Source organism: Narcine bancroftii, chromosome 2 (assembly GCF_036971445.1).
Source record: "Narcine bancroftii isolate sNarBan1 chromosome 2, sNarBan1.hap1, whole genome shotgun sequence".
NCBI classification, from domain to species: Eukaryota; Metazoa; Chordata; class Chondrichthyes; order Torpediniformes; family Narcinidae; genus Narcine; species Narcine bancroftii.
The window spans coordinates 224,854,928-224,870,740 of record NC_091470.1 but is presented as its reverse complement, the minus strand read 5'-3'; the positions used below and the strand labels follow the sequence as shown (position 1 = coordinate 224,870,740).

Sequence of the window (15,813 nt, the reverse complement as noted above, 5' to 3'; positions counted from 1 at the left end):
TGCAACGTTGAATTTTTGTTAATGATTTAAATTTTATTGAGTTCTTTAAAATTTCCCCTAACCCTTAAGTCAGTGTTAAAGTTATGTAAATCATAAGTTACAAAACATAAATTTATCCATAAAATAGCAACAAACATGGCAACACAAAAAAAATCAATATTGTAACCTTCTGTGTCTATTTAGACCTTTAATAACAGTAAAAACTGTCATTCATTAACATGCTTCTCCATAACATTCACTGCTATTCGCCGACCCAACATCCCAGGAAACCTAGATATTTGCCCATTTTTGTGCATAGATGTCCAATTTATCAAACTGTTTGTCAGACACGCGTTCAAATGCTGCCACGTTGGCTATTTCTGAGGTGCACACTTGAAATGATGGTTCCTCCCCAAATTCTTCCAACCTCCCAGTATAATTTGAACATTGGATTATTTAGTGTGAACATAATGCATTATGTTCTATCACCATTCTGGATTACCAATATGCTTAAAAGATTATCTGTCAATCCTTGAATAATCTACCTGACTATGGGATCCAAAAGCATCATTTGACTGAAATGCACCAATCTATATCATATATATATATATATATATATATATATATAAAGTGGTTATTTTTTCCAAAACCCACCTCTTCAAAAAATTGTTAATTTGAAAGTCTTTTGTTTCTCCATATTATTTCCAGCAACATTAAAGACCTACCTCTCATTTGACAGAAGAACATGGCGGTCTGTCATAGTCAATGTTAACCAGGGAAAGGTGAAATATTTCAGACATTTCACTGTGTCGTTAACTAAAAACAGAAAACACATTGGAACTACTGCGGAAAATAAAATTGTAAAGTTTGCCGATCTACACTGATCATTAAGAATATCTTGAATGCCTCGTACAATGTTTACGGTCAAAGTTAGCCACAGCTACTAATCTTTTGTCTAACAATAAATATACAAAAAAAGATTTCCCCCACCACCTCTTCACAAAATACTGGTGAAATCAAGTTTCTTCTTCTTATTTGTCCTTTTGTCAAATTTGGTGTTACCTAAATGTTTCCCTTTACTGAAACCCACTGCAGACCCAATTCCATGAGAGCTTTAGCGTCAAGAAGCACATGTCATAACAGCAACCCACTCCACAATCTTTCTTGCCCAATTATTGCATTCCATCTACATAACTGTTACCATACGATATGTCTAAAGTGCAAAAAAATGTTAAAAAAAACTTCTCTATTGGAATGGACATAATCTGCAGGATGAATGGGGAGACTATTCAACCTTTATGATTTCCACTCCAAATCACTCCAATCTCAGTTGTCAAGTTACAGGATGCAGATGATACTTTCATGTATATTCCAATGATCTAACCCGAACCATAAAACAATTTAGACGTACGAATTTTTAATTTAGACACAGCACAGTAACAGGTCATTTCGGCCCATGAGTCCATGCTGCTCAACCCCAGTACATTTCGAATGGTGGGAATGGAGAAACCCACACAGACACAGGGAGAACATGCAAACCTCTTACAGACAGAAGAGATTCGAACACCAATCCCGATCACTGGTACCGTAAAGGCATTGCACTAACCGTGTTACCAATGCCAAACGTGTTACCAATAGGATAGAAAAGCCAGGCCTTAAACTAGATATCTAAACAACGACAAATGTCCTTCTCCATCCAACCAATGCCATTAATCACTGTCCTTCAACAATCACAATCTATAATAAACACCCAGTTACCATGGATCATTTCCCATTTTTTGGGGAACATTGCTTTGCAAGAGCAGGCATCAAGAACAAAGTTTTTGGGAGGAGTCACGTGATGGAGTAGTGGTCGGTAGGAGAATACCAGACCTCTCCCAGAAAAGAAGGAAAAAAGTAAAGAAAAAGCAAAGCCACAGACACACAAACCACAACAAATAAAGGTGTGGAGGAAATGGCACCAAAGAAAGAAAAGCCAAAAACAACGGGAAGAAAAGAAGAAGGAAAGACGCTGGAAGAGAAAGGTGAAGGCCTTACCTGTACGAAGAAGCAGGGAATCGCCGTGGAAAGAGGAGCCCACTCCCTGAGGTCAGTGGAAACCCCGAAGGGTCACGACCCACCGAACCCAGGATGGCTCACGGAGCCAAACAGAGGTGCGAAATCGCGCATGCGCGATGCGCATGACAAAGACAACACCGACAGGAGGGGGGACCAGTTGTGGAGTGGAACTCCACAGCTTGAACAGCTGAGAAAGACCCGACAAGCAGGGCTCCCAGCGGGAAGATATAGAAAATAACGGGAAGGGGAGGGAGGAGAATGAAAAAAGGAAATCAGAGACACAGCAGATGACCAGCCCAGAGGAAGAGGACCAACATCAAGACACCATTAAAAAAAAATACCCAGCAAACTGAGATAAACAGCCCAACAAGAAAGTCAGAAGAGACACAGATACAAGGAAGAGAGGTAGAGGACACAGGTCCTGGAGTGGACACAGGGGAAGAGGAGGGAGAACATCAAGCTCTGCACAGACAAATAGAAGATAAAGGGAATGGACTATACATAGATAGAAAATTTTTTGAAGAATATATGGAAGCAGTAAAAGAATGGCAGATATGAGAATTTAATGAAATTTAAAAAAAAATAAAAAGTACAGAAGAAAAAGTGAGTAGATTAGAGATGGTCATGACAGAAATAGGGAAAAGAGTAGACAAGGTGGAAGAACAAGGAACAGCCGTAGAAATGGAAGTGGACGACTTAAAAAGGAAATTCGAAGAATCTGGTAAAAAAAAATTTAAAACACAGGAGTTGTTAGCTCAGAAGATGAATATAATAGAAAACTATAATAGGAGAAACAATATAAAGATAGTGGGCCTTAAGGAAGATGAAGAAGGCAAAGATATGAAAGAATTTATGAAAAAAATGGTTCCCCAGGGTCCTGGGAATGCCAGAAATACAGAAAGGAATGGAAATAGAAAGGGCACACAGAACATTAGCCCCAAAACCACAGCCACAACAAAAACCAAGATCCATTCTAGTAAAGTTCCTGAGATATATGACAAGAGAAAATATATTGGAGAAGGCAATGAAAAAAATGAGAAGACAAAAAGCCACTGGAATACAAAGGTCAAAAAAATTTTTTCTACCCAGACATAAGTTTTGAGCTCCTGAAGAAGAAGAAGGAGTTTAACACAGCAAAATCAATCCTATGGAACAAAGGCTATAAATTTATGTTAAGATATCCAGCATAACTTAAAATAGTTATACCGGGGCAGCAAAGCAGACTGTTCTCGGATCTGGAGAAAGCACGAGAATTTGCAGAATGCCTGCAAGATAGAGAGATGAAGAAGTGTAACAAGTACAAGAATGATGACAAACTTCATATAAAGAAGAAAAATAATGTATAAGTAACAACTAAGAAGGGGAAGGAAGTAAGGGGGGAATTAAGAGGGTGAGCTTTGTTATATATGAAGATAAAAGTCTTTTCTGGAGGGGGCTGGGTGGAAAAGAATAACAGTCACACCGAAATCAGTTGACGCTTAGGAGCAGGTTCGCAATCCAAATGGAGAGGGGAGTTGTGGTTGCCCAGCAAGGGACAAGGGGCAACTCAGAGAGGGGGTGGACATTTGGGGTTAAGGGAATTTTAGATGTGGAAATAGTGGAAATATTTTATGTTTTAGAAGTGTTGTCTTACAGTGTGTTCAAAAAAAGAAAACAGGAATGGATAAGGAGGAAAGGTGGTGACGAAGAATCGGAAATGAGAGGTAAGCAAAGTATGAAATGGCCATGTTGAACTATATGAATATAAATATTAACAGATTACATAACCAAATCAAAAGGAAGAGGCTGTTAAATTTACTGAAGAAAGAAAAAATTGATATAGCATTCGTGCAGGAAACACATCTAACGGAAGTGGAACACAAGAAATTAAGGAGAGACTGGGTAGGGCAAGTAACGGCAGCATCATATAATTCAAAAGCCAGAGGAGTAGCTATATTAATCAATAAAAATATACCAATCCAAATAGAGGAGGAAATAATAGATCCAGCAGGGAGGTATGTAATGATAAAGTGTCAGATAAATTCAGAATTTTGGAATTTGATCAATGTATATGCACCTAATGAAGAGGATCAAAAATTTATGCAAGATATCTTTTTGAAGATTGCAGATACGCAGGAGAATATACTGATAGGAGGGGACTTTAACCTTAATTTGGAATCAAAGATGGATAAAACTGGAAAAAAGACTAGCAGAAAGAACAAAGTAACAGAATTTATGGTTAAATCGATGCAGGAAATGCAATTTTTGGATATATGGAGGAGACAACACTCAAAGGAGAAGGAATACTCACATTATTCGGGTAGACATAAAACATACTCAAGGATAGGCCTGTTCCTGTTATCAGCCCACATCCAAGAAAGAGTTAGGAAAACGGAATATAAAACTAGATTGTTATCGGATCACTCACCCGTTATTTGCAATAGAACTGGTGGACATCCCACCGAGAACGTATAGATGGAGATTAAACTCCATACTACTTAAAAGACAGGATTTTAGAAAATTAATTGAGCGACAAATTAAAATGTACTTTGAAATAAATACAAAATCAGTGAAAGATAAATTTATACTATGGGATGCAATGAAAGGGTTCATCAGAGGGCAGATAATAAGTTATGTAACTAAGATGAAGAAGGACTACAATCGGGAAATAGAACAGCTGGAAAGGGAAATAGCAAGTACAGAAAAAGAATTAACAATAAGGGAAGATACAACAAAAAGAGAATTGGCAGACAAAAAAATAAAATATGAAACACTACAAACAAACAAGGTGGAGAAGAACATAATGAAGACAAAACAGAAGTATTATGAGCTAGAAGAAATAATACACAAAATACTAGCTTGGCAGCTTAAGACAGAACAAACTAAAAGAACGGTACTGGCATCAAGGAAAAAGGACAACAAATTACATATAACCCAACAGAGATCAATGAAAACTTCAAAGAATTCTACAAGCAACTATATAGAACTGAGAACAAAAGGAAAGAAGACAAAATAGATGAGTTTCTAGCTAAAATTGAACTACCAAAATTGCAAGAAGAGGAGCAAAATAAATTAATAAAATCATTTGAAATAGAGGAAATACAGGATATATTAAAAAAAAACTACCGAACAATAAAATGCCAGGAGAGGATGGACTCCCAATAAAATTCTATAAAACATTTAAAGACTTATTAATTCCTCCTCTCCTGGAAGTAATGAACCAGATTGAAGAAACACAAAACATGCCAGATTCATGCAAAACAGTAATAATTACAGTAATACCAAAGACGGAGAAAGATCCACTAATACCAGCATCGTATAGACCAATATCACTACTTAATTCAGATTATAAGATAATAGCAAAACTATTAGCAAACAGATTGGCCGACTGTGTACCAAAAACTAGTAAAACAAGATCAAACTGGATTTACTAAGAAAAGACGAACAATGGACAATATCTGTAAGTTCATTAACTTAATCCATGAAGTACAAGGAAACAAGACACCAACAGTGGCAGTTGCCTTCGACGCTGAGAAAGCTTTTGACAGAGTAGAATGGAATTATTTATTCAAAGTACTACAGAGGTTCAACCTACCAGAGAAATATATTATTTGGATTAAAGCATTATATAAGGGACCATTGGCAAAGGTGACAGTAAATGGATATATAGCATGCCAATTTAAATTAAGCAGATCAACTACACAGGGATGTCCACTATCTCCCTCACTGTTCGCATTAGTTATAGAACCACTGGCAGAACTGATAAGAAAATAAAATAAAATAAGAGGGATAAAAATAAAGGAGAAGGAATATAAAATCAGTCTATTTGCAGATAACGTCATAGTATACTTAACAGAACCAGAAATATCAATAAAAAGATTACATAAGAAATTGAAGGAATTATGGAGAAATATCGAGGTACAAGATCAACGCAAATAAAAGTGAAGCAATGCCAATGAATAATGCGGATTTCACAAAGTTTAAGAAAGAATCACCATTTAGATGGCAAACACAAGCAATTCAATACCTAGGTATACAATTAGATAATAATCTAGGCCATCTATCTTTGGCTTGGCTTCGCGGACGAAGATTTATGGAGGGGAAATGTCCACGTCAGCTGCATCAGGCCATCTATACAAACTAAATTATCAGCCATTAATGAAGAAATTACAAGATGACTGAGAACATTGGAAAGATTTACCACTAACACTGATAGGAAGGGTAAATTGCATTAAAATGAATATCTTCGCCAGGATACAATACCTATTTCAATCGTTACCAATTCACCTAACAGAGAAGTTCTTCAAGGATCTAAAGAAAATAATAAGAAAATTCTTATGGAAAGGGGGGAAACCGAGGATAGCGCTAGACAAATTAACAGAATGGTACAAACAAGGGGGCTTACAGCTACCAAACTTTAAGAATTATTATAGAGCAGCACAATTAAGATACCTATCAGATTTTTATCAAACAAGGGCAAAACCAGATTGGACCAGATTAGAACTAGATAAAATAGGGGAGAAGGTACCTGAACATACTATATAAGTGGGATGAAAAATTGGTGCAACATAGGAATTCACAAGTATTGCACCATTTGCTCAACATTTGGAAGAAGATTCATGTAGAAAGGAATAAAGCAAATTATCAACTACCAAAATTAATCACAATAGATAACCTTTCCTTTAGAGAATGGGAGAGAAAAGGGATCAAAAGAATAGAAAATTGTTTTTCGGGAAATAAATTATCGTTTGAACAAATTAAGGACAAATATGGTATAACTCATGGTACAATGTTTGCATACCACCAAATGAAAACTTAGTTGAAGGACAAATTGGGAAGCAGACTGAGGTTACCAGAAGGAAGCAATTTTGAATATGTGATTACAGACACAATGATAATTAAAAGATTTATAACAAACATGTACATCAAACTGCAAGAGAAAGAGAATGAGGAAACAAGCTGTAAACCCAAACAAAAATGGGAACAAGATCTAAACATAAAGATAAAGAATGAAACATGGGAAAAGCTATGCTCCGGAACTATGAGAAATACAATAAACACGAGGTTATGCATGATACAATATAATTGGTAACACAGACGAGACAGTTAAATAAATGGGACCCAACAGTATCAGACAGATGTTTTGTTGTAAGAAGAAAACGGGAACAACAGTACATGCAATTAGGGCATGTGAGAAAGTGGAAAATTTTGGGAAGATCTAAATCAGGTATTAAATAAAATCACAAAAAGCAACATACCAAAAATTCCAGAGATCTTTCTTGTAAGTAACATAAGTAGTAAAGAACTTGGACTCGATTTGGATGGAGCACAAAAAAGATTGATTATGATAGCCTTAGCTGTAGCAAAAAACTATATTATGTCAACCTGGAAATTGCCTGAGAATACAGCAATGGTACATAGAAATGAATAAATGTATTCCATTGGAAAAAATAACATATAATTTAAGAAATAACATCACAGTATTCGAACAAATTTGGGAACCGTACATGGAACACAACAGAGAAGTCCTACCGCGGACCTCCACTGCCTAAAATGACAGAAGGAGAAGAAGACAAAATGAACTGACCCAGTATGTAAAAGTAGAAGACACAAATTTTTTGTTTATTTTCATTGTGTGATGACATTGTTTAATGGGTTCAATGTATCATATAGGTTGAACGTTGAGTGGGTGGGGGGGGGGTGAAGGAGGGAGGGAAGGGAAGTGGGAAAAAGGGGAGAAAATGACACTGTGTATATTTTTTAAAAAAGAACAAAGTTCTTCACAGACCAGTACAGTCCCCACCCACTTGAGAAAAGGTATGAAGACCAAGTAACTACTTCATGATCCAGCAAACAAGAGTGATCCTTGTCCTTTTGTATGCAGAGATGTTGACAACCTGGAAAAGACATTTCAAAGCAACGATCAATTCATCTTGCAGAGTCGGCATATTTCTTGTGTCCACATCCAGGCCATCAATCTCAACACCACGTTCTGACTGTGCTCAACTGATCTGATGGACAGAGCAGATCACATGACTCCTGAAACAAGTATACTGCTCCTAGCTCTGTCAAAGCACCATTTCCAGGAAGACAGGGAGAAAAAGAAAACACATCAAGAATATCCCAAATCTCCGTAAGGAAATAGAACATCTTTACTACTGAGACTAGTCAAACCAGCAGAGAAGCAGGCAGGAAGGAAACAACACTACATTAGACAAGATACGAAATGCAGTACATGTATTTTGTTGAATTGGTGCAATGGTGTCTGTTTGCCCTTTGTATTGTGTAGGGTGTTAGAAGTGATGTCACATCCATTGTTTCTGTTTCCTTTCTCTTTTCTGTATCTATTTAATGGAGCCCAAGTGCAAACATCGCTCCCGTCTCCAACCCCTCCAATTATTCAACTTGTGTCAGCAAGGCAACTAAAGGAATTATTCTGCAATACTTCTTAAAGTAAACACATGCCAATGCACCAAAACTACTCCGGCCAACACCACACCAAAAACATTTTATCACATTTCTCCAGGCACAATATGATCGGCCGTCACCTTTAAATGGAAGGCCGTAAACACAGAAAAATAAGAAATACAGACCTATTTGCAAGTTCCATAGAAAATATTAAAAACACATTCATATCTATATAATTGCGCGAAACATTTTAAAGTGTTAATTTGCTGTAGTTTTAAAATGTCCCAATCAACATCTCAGTCACTTTTTGCAGGCATTTTTATTGAAGTACGAAATGACAAGCTGTCATTGCTGTCAGTACTCAGCCTCAACTTGCTTACAAAACCCACAGTTTTATTTTTTTAATGGAAGTAGTCATAGTTTTTTTTTCCCCATAAAAGTAGATGAAGTCATTACTATTTCAATTTGCAAGTTAGAAATGAAAATACATCTGGAAATATACAAACACACAACATTGCTGAAAACTCACCAACTGCTCTCCGTGGTTGAATTTTATTTGGTTCCACTGGATTGCAGTTGCGTCTTTGAAAGTAACCAACCATTGTTTCTTGCACCTCGGGTGGCACAGTTGGCACCACTGTAAAAGGTATAATACACATGAATGCATTTAGAACATTTAAATATCGCACTTAGCCGAACCTAGCATCCAATTTATAAAACACTGAATTATGTTTTCTGAACTATTTTATGGGAAGCAAGTGGTTCGACAGATGGCTAATATTTTAAGTCTAAAATACATCTCCTTCAGTTTCCTTTGAAGCTTACCAATACAAAGTGTACATTTACTTTCCACCCATAATACACCAAATTGAATGGTGTGCTGGGCCATATCAGCAAACAGGAATAAACTATATTGGTTATTCTGGGGTCATAAAGTACAGATTTCTTTCTCAAAATGGCTTTGATGAATAAGATTGCTTTTTTATGGTAATTAAATTAAATCACAGCCCTTGCTGCAGATACCAGATTTTCTTTTCAAGATCCATAAACTCGCTTCCCAAGATACTTTCAGCTTTGTCCAGCAACTTAATTATACCAGCAAACCGATGGATTTCATGGTTTGGTGGATGAGATAAGGGGGGTAGGGATGAAACATGAAAGTCTGCAGACACTGTGATTGTAATAAAGGCACAGAAATGCTGTAGAACTCAGCTGGTCTTGCAACGTCCATAGGAGGTATAACCAACATTTCAAGCCTGAGCCCTTCTTCAAGGTGATGATGAGTTTATTGTCATGTTCACAAGTACAATGTACCCAAATTGTTACTTGCGGCAGCCACACAGATACATCATCCACTGCAGTATAAATTAAATTAGCGCAATATGACAAGACACAAGAGATAATAAATATAAAAGGATAGATCAATAAATATTCATAGTTGTTCTTAATGCAAGAAAAAAGGGGACTTTTCAAATCGTGCAGACTGACTTTTTGGTACTCCATTAATAGTTTCTAGCACAGGGTAGGGAAGCAAGAGGAAATTCAAGACCCTGATAGCTGTTAGGAAAAAAAGAGTTCCTGAACCCATAGGTGCTGGACTTCACACTTCTGTGCTTTCTTCTTGCAGGCTGCAGTGAGGAGAGGCGTGTCCAGTGTGATGGGAGCAGCAGCATCTCACGTAGGTGTCAATAATAGAGGGAAGGTCAGGTTTGGCTATGCTGGCCACTTCCTGCAGTCTTCTGCATCCCTCAGCCCTCAAATTTCCAAACCTGGCCGGGATGCAACAAGTATATTTTCCACAGAACACTTAGAGAAATTTGATAGAGTATTTGACAATATGCCAAATCTCCTCAGACTTCTTAGAAAGTACTTTGGTGCACCTTCACATTTGCTTTGATGTGGTGCCTCCAGGAAAGGTTCCTCCGATAATAGACTATCAGGAGCTTGAAGGTGCTAACTTTCTCCACAGTCGTCCTACCAATGAAAACTGATACTTTGTTCCTCAGCCCCCACCTTGCAAAAATATCCTTGGCCTTACTGTCGTTGAGGCCAAGCTTGGTGCTCTGCCACCACCCAACCAGATTCTCAATCTTCCTCTATATTCTGATTCGTTGTTACCTAATTTCTGCCAATGACAATGCCAAAATCAGCAAATCTGTAGATTGCATTGGAGCTGAACTTGGCTAGACACGGGTCCTTGAAGTCTCCACGTTGATGGACAGAAAGGAGGAAGTGACATTGCTAATCTGCAAAAATTTGGGTCTAAGGAAACAGAGGATTCAGTTACAAAGGAATAAAGTCACATATCTCAGGATCTAATTGCAAGTTTTACTGGTGTGATATTAAATACTGACAGAAGTGAAGAGGGTGGTACAGAAAGCAAGACCAAAAAATTGGAATACTGTTATGAACTATGGACAGTGTTATTTCTGAGCAAGGACAGTGACTGTGAAGCGGGAGAAAGGAGCAGGTGCTGTGTGGAGCGCCGAAGCAGCCAGCTGAGAGAATGAACAGCTCCGTGGAGCGAGAGAGCCACGTGCTGAAATCGGTGAGCTCGCTGAGAGCATGCCGGCTGCTGTCCACCTCTTTCCTCCTGCCGTACACATGTGCTGCAGCAGTTAACTGTCCAGCGCACTGATGGATGAACTGTCAGTGTGTTCACCTGATAGCTCCAGCTAAAAGGCAGGAAGGAGGCTGAGCTGCTCTGTTTGCGGGTTCCAGCACTGCTGTTCTCACAGCAGATTTTACACCCTGATTCCCAGAGGGTGTGTCTGACCTGTGTTTCTCTAGTCCCGTTGAGAAAGAGGACTTTGTGTGACAAAAGTCACTTGGCATAACCCAAGGTAGGGTTTTGGTGGAGAAGACTTCATGTGACTGGGGTCACATGGTGCAAGCCCAAAGAGGTGTGGACTTTGTGCTAGTGACTAGGAGGTCACTGTGAGAAACTCCCTTGTGAGAAAACTAAAGATGATCGTTACCACGTGATAAACTGCCAAGCTCATAAATCTGCTCAGTGACAACAGTCATCTCTCTCCACATTCAACTCAAAGACCTGTGTACAACTGAAGTAAGACATAAAAGCCTGGAGACCAGATTCTTTTCACTGACTTATTTGATGAGACTGACTTGGGGATTTTGTTTTGGGAGTTTATTTTGGGCTTAGACTGTCAAGGTCTGAGTATTTTTTCGACATACTGTAAGGTAAAAACATCATGAGATGGGACCGGAGAAGGAGTCACCCAGTACTAAGGAGTAACAGAATGCAGATGTGACCTTGTACACTCAAGATAAGCTTTGCACTAACAAGAATGATGTGCAGCAGACTAACAGAGAAGGATAGCAACAGCTTATTCATTGGACAATGTCATGGTATGATAATTTACTAAGTGCGTGTCCTGGGGTATAAAAAAAACACCACTTGCTGATATTGGGAAAATGCGCCTTCTCCAACTAACACTGTTAGTTGTAAGTGTTACAATCCGGTAATAAAGAACCTTGATTTCGACTCAGTCTGGTGTCTGACTCACTCATTCTTGAACAAAGCAGACCTAACAATACACACTATAAATATCCATTGTTGGTGTATAGTTGCCATTAAGGCTTATGCTTGGATGTTGAGTTTATTAGATAATTATATTATTGACAATTGTTAATAAATTTTAGTTAAACTTAACCCATCTGTTTATGTCTTTCAATTGCTGCTGGTAGAGGCATAACAACACCAAATTATTTAGTAAAGCTACTTAAATAAATGAATTTCAGTTTTGTATCGTTGACCTAGAATATGATTTTTAGACACTGCAATTCACTAAGGAAGAGGGGTGTCATGTTGGAAACTTGATATAGGAAACCTCTACAGTCTTTAGGTGAAATAGCAGCTTAGATTTAGTTGGTGGTCAAGTAAAGGAAATGCGAGAAGCCACAATTTCATGGTGCAAGAGCCTCAGTCCTTGACTACATCCAACAGAAACAAGATACTTTCAGACACCTGCCGACATTTTTCCATGCCTAGCCCTAAACATCAGTTATGTATTTTTAGCCTTGCTACATAAAGGACACCATTTGACCTGCTGAGTTTCTCCAGCGTTTTGATTTTACTGGAAACAAAATACTTGTCCCTTTTGGAGAAGGTAGGAAGGATGGGAATGGGACTGCAGCTGCAAATTACAAAGCTATTCAAGCAGTGGCAGTTTTTTAAAAAAAATGCAATTGTGGCCGAAAAATACACTTCCCTGCTTCTGCAATGAAAAATCTTTCATGTTGTGTCGCTTGTCATTTAAAACCAGTACACAGTTAAATACAAAATTATGTTCTCCAGAAACCACAAAGCTACCCACATAACCACGATTACCCAAGACACCATTTCACAACACAAGACGCCATTTCTACTCCAGACAAAAGAAAAGTTAAAAACTACACAAGACTAAAACACACCTTCAAAATAGTACACAGTGAATAAAAAAAGTGCAAACAATATGGTAAAAAATGAAAAACTAGACAATAAGCACAGTGGAGACAATCAATTTTAAATTTTAAATAGTCCAAGTGACTTGAAAAGATGAACCACCACATAGTTCACAAGTCCATACAGGCCCGTCAACTTTAGCAATAATGGTAGAGAGACTCCCCCTCCCTCCCCATGGCCTCCTCTCCGACCTCACCACCCACCACAGGGCCCCACGCTCCGAGATGGAACAGCCTCTTGAACCTCCCGGCCAAACACACGACACTGCCACTCCAGGCTCCTGGACACCTCCTCCACAAAACAGCCAGCCAAGCATATGCCGCCTGCTCTGAACACCCTGTCACATCTCCACAGACCCAGCGCATAACATATAATATATATTATATAACAATTACAGCACGGAAACAGGCCATTAGGCCCTTCTAGTCCGCACCGAACCAAACACTCCTCTCTAGTCCCACTTACCTGCACAATGACCATAACCCTCCACCTTCTTCTCATCCATATACCTGTCCAGCTTTTTCTTAAATAATAAAATTGACTCTGCCACCACTATTTCTCCCGGAAGCTCGTTGCACACCGCTACCACTCTCTGAGTAAAGAAGTTCCCCCTCATGTTACCTCTAAACCTCTGCCCCTTAACTCTTAACTTATGTCCTCTTGTTTCAATCTCTCCTACACTTAACGGAAATAGTCTATCCACATCCACTCTGTCTATCCCTTTCATAATCTTAAATACCTCTATCAAATCCCCTCTCAACCTTCTACGCTCCAAAGAATAAAGACCTAATCTGCCCAATCTCTCCCTGTACTCTAGATGCTTAAACCCAGGTAACATTCTGGTAAATCTTCTCTGCACTCTCTCCACTCTGTTTATATCCTTCCTATAATTAGGCGGCCAGAACTGCCTAAATTAGGCCGCACCAACGCCTTATACAATCTCAACATCACTTCCCAACTCCTATATTCCATGCAATGATTGATAAAGGCCAGCATACTAAAAGCCTTCTTCACCACCCTATTCACATGAGTTTATACCTTCAGGGAACGATGTACCGTTACTCCTAAATCCTTCTGCTCTTCTGTATTCATCAATGCTCTCCCATTTACTACGTATGTCCTGTTCTGATTCTTCTTACCAAAATGAAGCACCTCACACTTATCAGCATTAAATTCCATCTGCCATTTTTCAGCCCACTTTTCTAAGCAGCCCAAATCCCTCTGCAATCCTTGAAAACCTTCTTCATTATCCACTAGTATCGTCTGCATATTTACTAATCCAATTCACCACCCCATCATCTAGATCATTAATGTATATAACGAACAACAATGGGCCCAATACAGATCCCTGAGGCACACCACTGGTCACCAGCCTCTAACCTGACAGACAATTTTCCACCACCACTCTCTGGCCTCTCCCTTTCAGCCAATGCTCAATCCATTTGACTATCTCAAAATTTATACCTAAAGACTGCACCTTCCTAACTAACCTTCCATGTGGTACCTTATCGAAGGCCTTAATGAAGTCCATATAGACAACATCCACCGCGCTACCCTCATCCACATTCCTAGTCACCTCTTCAAAAAATTCAATCAGATTGGTCAAACAGGACCTTCCGCCCACAAATCCGTGTTGAGTGCTCCTGATCAGACCCTGTCTATCCAGATATTTATAAGTGCTATCTCCAAGAACTTTCTCCATTAATTTACCTACCACAGACGTCAAACTTACAGGTCGATAATTGCCAGGCTTCCTCCTTGAACCCTTTTTAAATAACGGAACCACATGCGCAATACGCCAATCCTCCGGCACTATCCCCATCTCTAATGACATTTGGAAAATTACCGTCAGAGCCTCTGCTATTTCCTCCTTCTCTCAATGTCCTGGGGAAGATCCCGTCTGGTCCCGGAGACTTATCCACCTTTATATTCCTCAAAAGCCCTAACACTACATCTTTCATAATCACTATATTCTCCATATTTACCCAATTTGCATTTTTTATCTCACATATCCCAATATCCTTCTCCTTGGTGAATACCGAAGAAAAGAAACTGTTCAATATCTCCCCCATTTCTCTAGGCTCCACACACAGTTTTCCGCTCTGATTCTCTAAGGGATCAATTTTGTCTCTTGCTTTCCTTTTACCAGTGTATCCTTCTCGGCCACCGGCAGCACCCTGACATCCAGAAGGCTCATCCCCACAGCAGAGGCCCAACAAGACCAGGCCATGCCACTTCTTCCACCTTACTTTGCGTTTCTTCTCAGCTTCCTGTCTCTACAGCGCTAAGATCCAATCTTCATCCTTTAAAGATTGAGCACTGCACTCCGCTTAGACCGTTTCGGTACCATCACGGTCTGTAGAGGCTGCTGCAGCTGTGGTGTCATTATCTGGAACTGGAGAATCGGCATCAACCCTAATCCTTAATCAGGAATTTAGTCTAATAACTAAGAACATCTCCTCTGAGTTAAAGAGAACTTTAAGGGAGAGGTGAAGGATCCACTTTCTGTATCCCTTACAGGAATAAATTACATTGGTCAAACTATGAATGAAGTTTTGTTGGAGGAGTTTTGGGTGCACGGGTTTAAACAGATGGTGGCCTGGTTGTTGCGCAATTGTGAGAAAATATTGTTGCAGGCATAAATCTTCTATAACTCAAGAATTACTGCATTATAATGTGTAAAAGACCTTTGGACAGATATACAGATAAGAAGGATATGGATCAAATGCAGGCAAATACGATGAGCCAATCTGGCAACAAGAACAGTTGGACCAAAGTGTCTGTTGCATACGATACGATTCTATGGAATGCTTGCTGGGATAAATTGATTGCTCCATGATAAATGATGGAAGAATTAATGAAAGTTCGGAGGCATGGCAAGATGGCGTACAGTCTAGACCTCTCTGGCCAGACTTTTAAATACC

At 39.0% G+C, this 15,813-nt stretch overlaps 1 protein-coding gene across 5 annotated transcripts in view; it reads right to left on the bottom strand.

Annotated features, from left to right (window-relative positions):
- Positions 1 to 15,813, bottom strand: part of rttn (rotatin) — a 397,420-nt gene that overhangs the window by 365,777 nt on the left and 15,830 nt on the right. For all 5 annotated transcript variants that reach the window (XR_011352026.1, XR_011352027.1, XM_069920391.1 and 2 more), the window contains exons 4-5: positions 8,954 to 9,061; positions 705 to 795 (exon numbers count right to left, since the gene is read on the bottom strand). Coding sequence is in view for 3 of the 5 variants with exons in the window: in XM_069920391.1 (XP_069776492.1) it covers positions 705 to 795; positions 8,954 to 9,061 (199 nt within the window). In the remaining 2 variants the exon portion in view is untranslated. The remainder of the gene's footprint in view (positions 1 to 704; positions 796 to 8,953; positions 9,062 to 15,813) is intronic.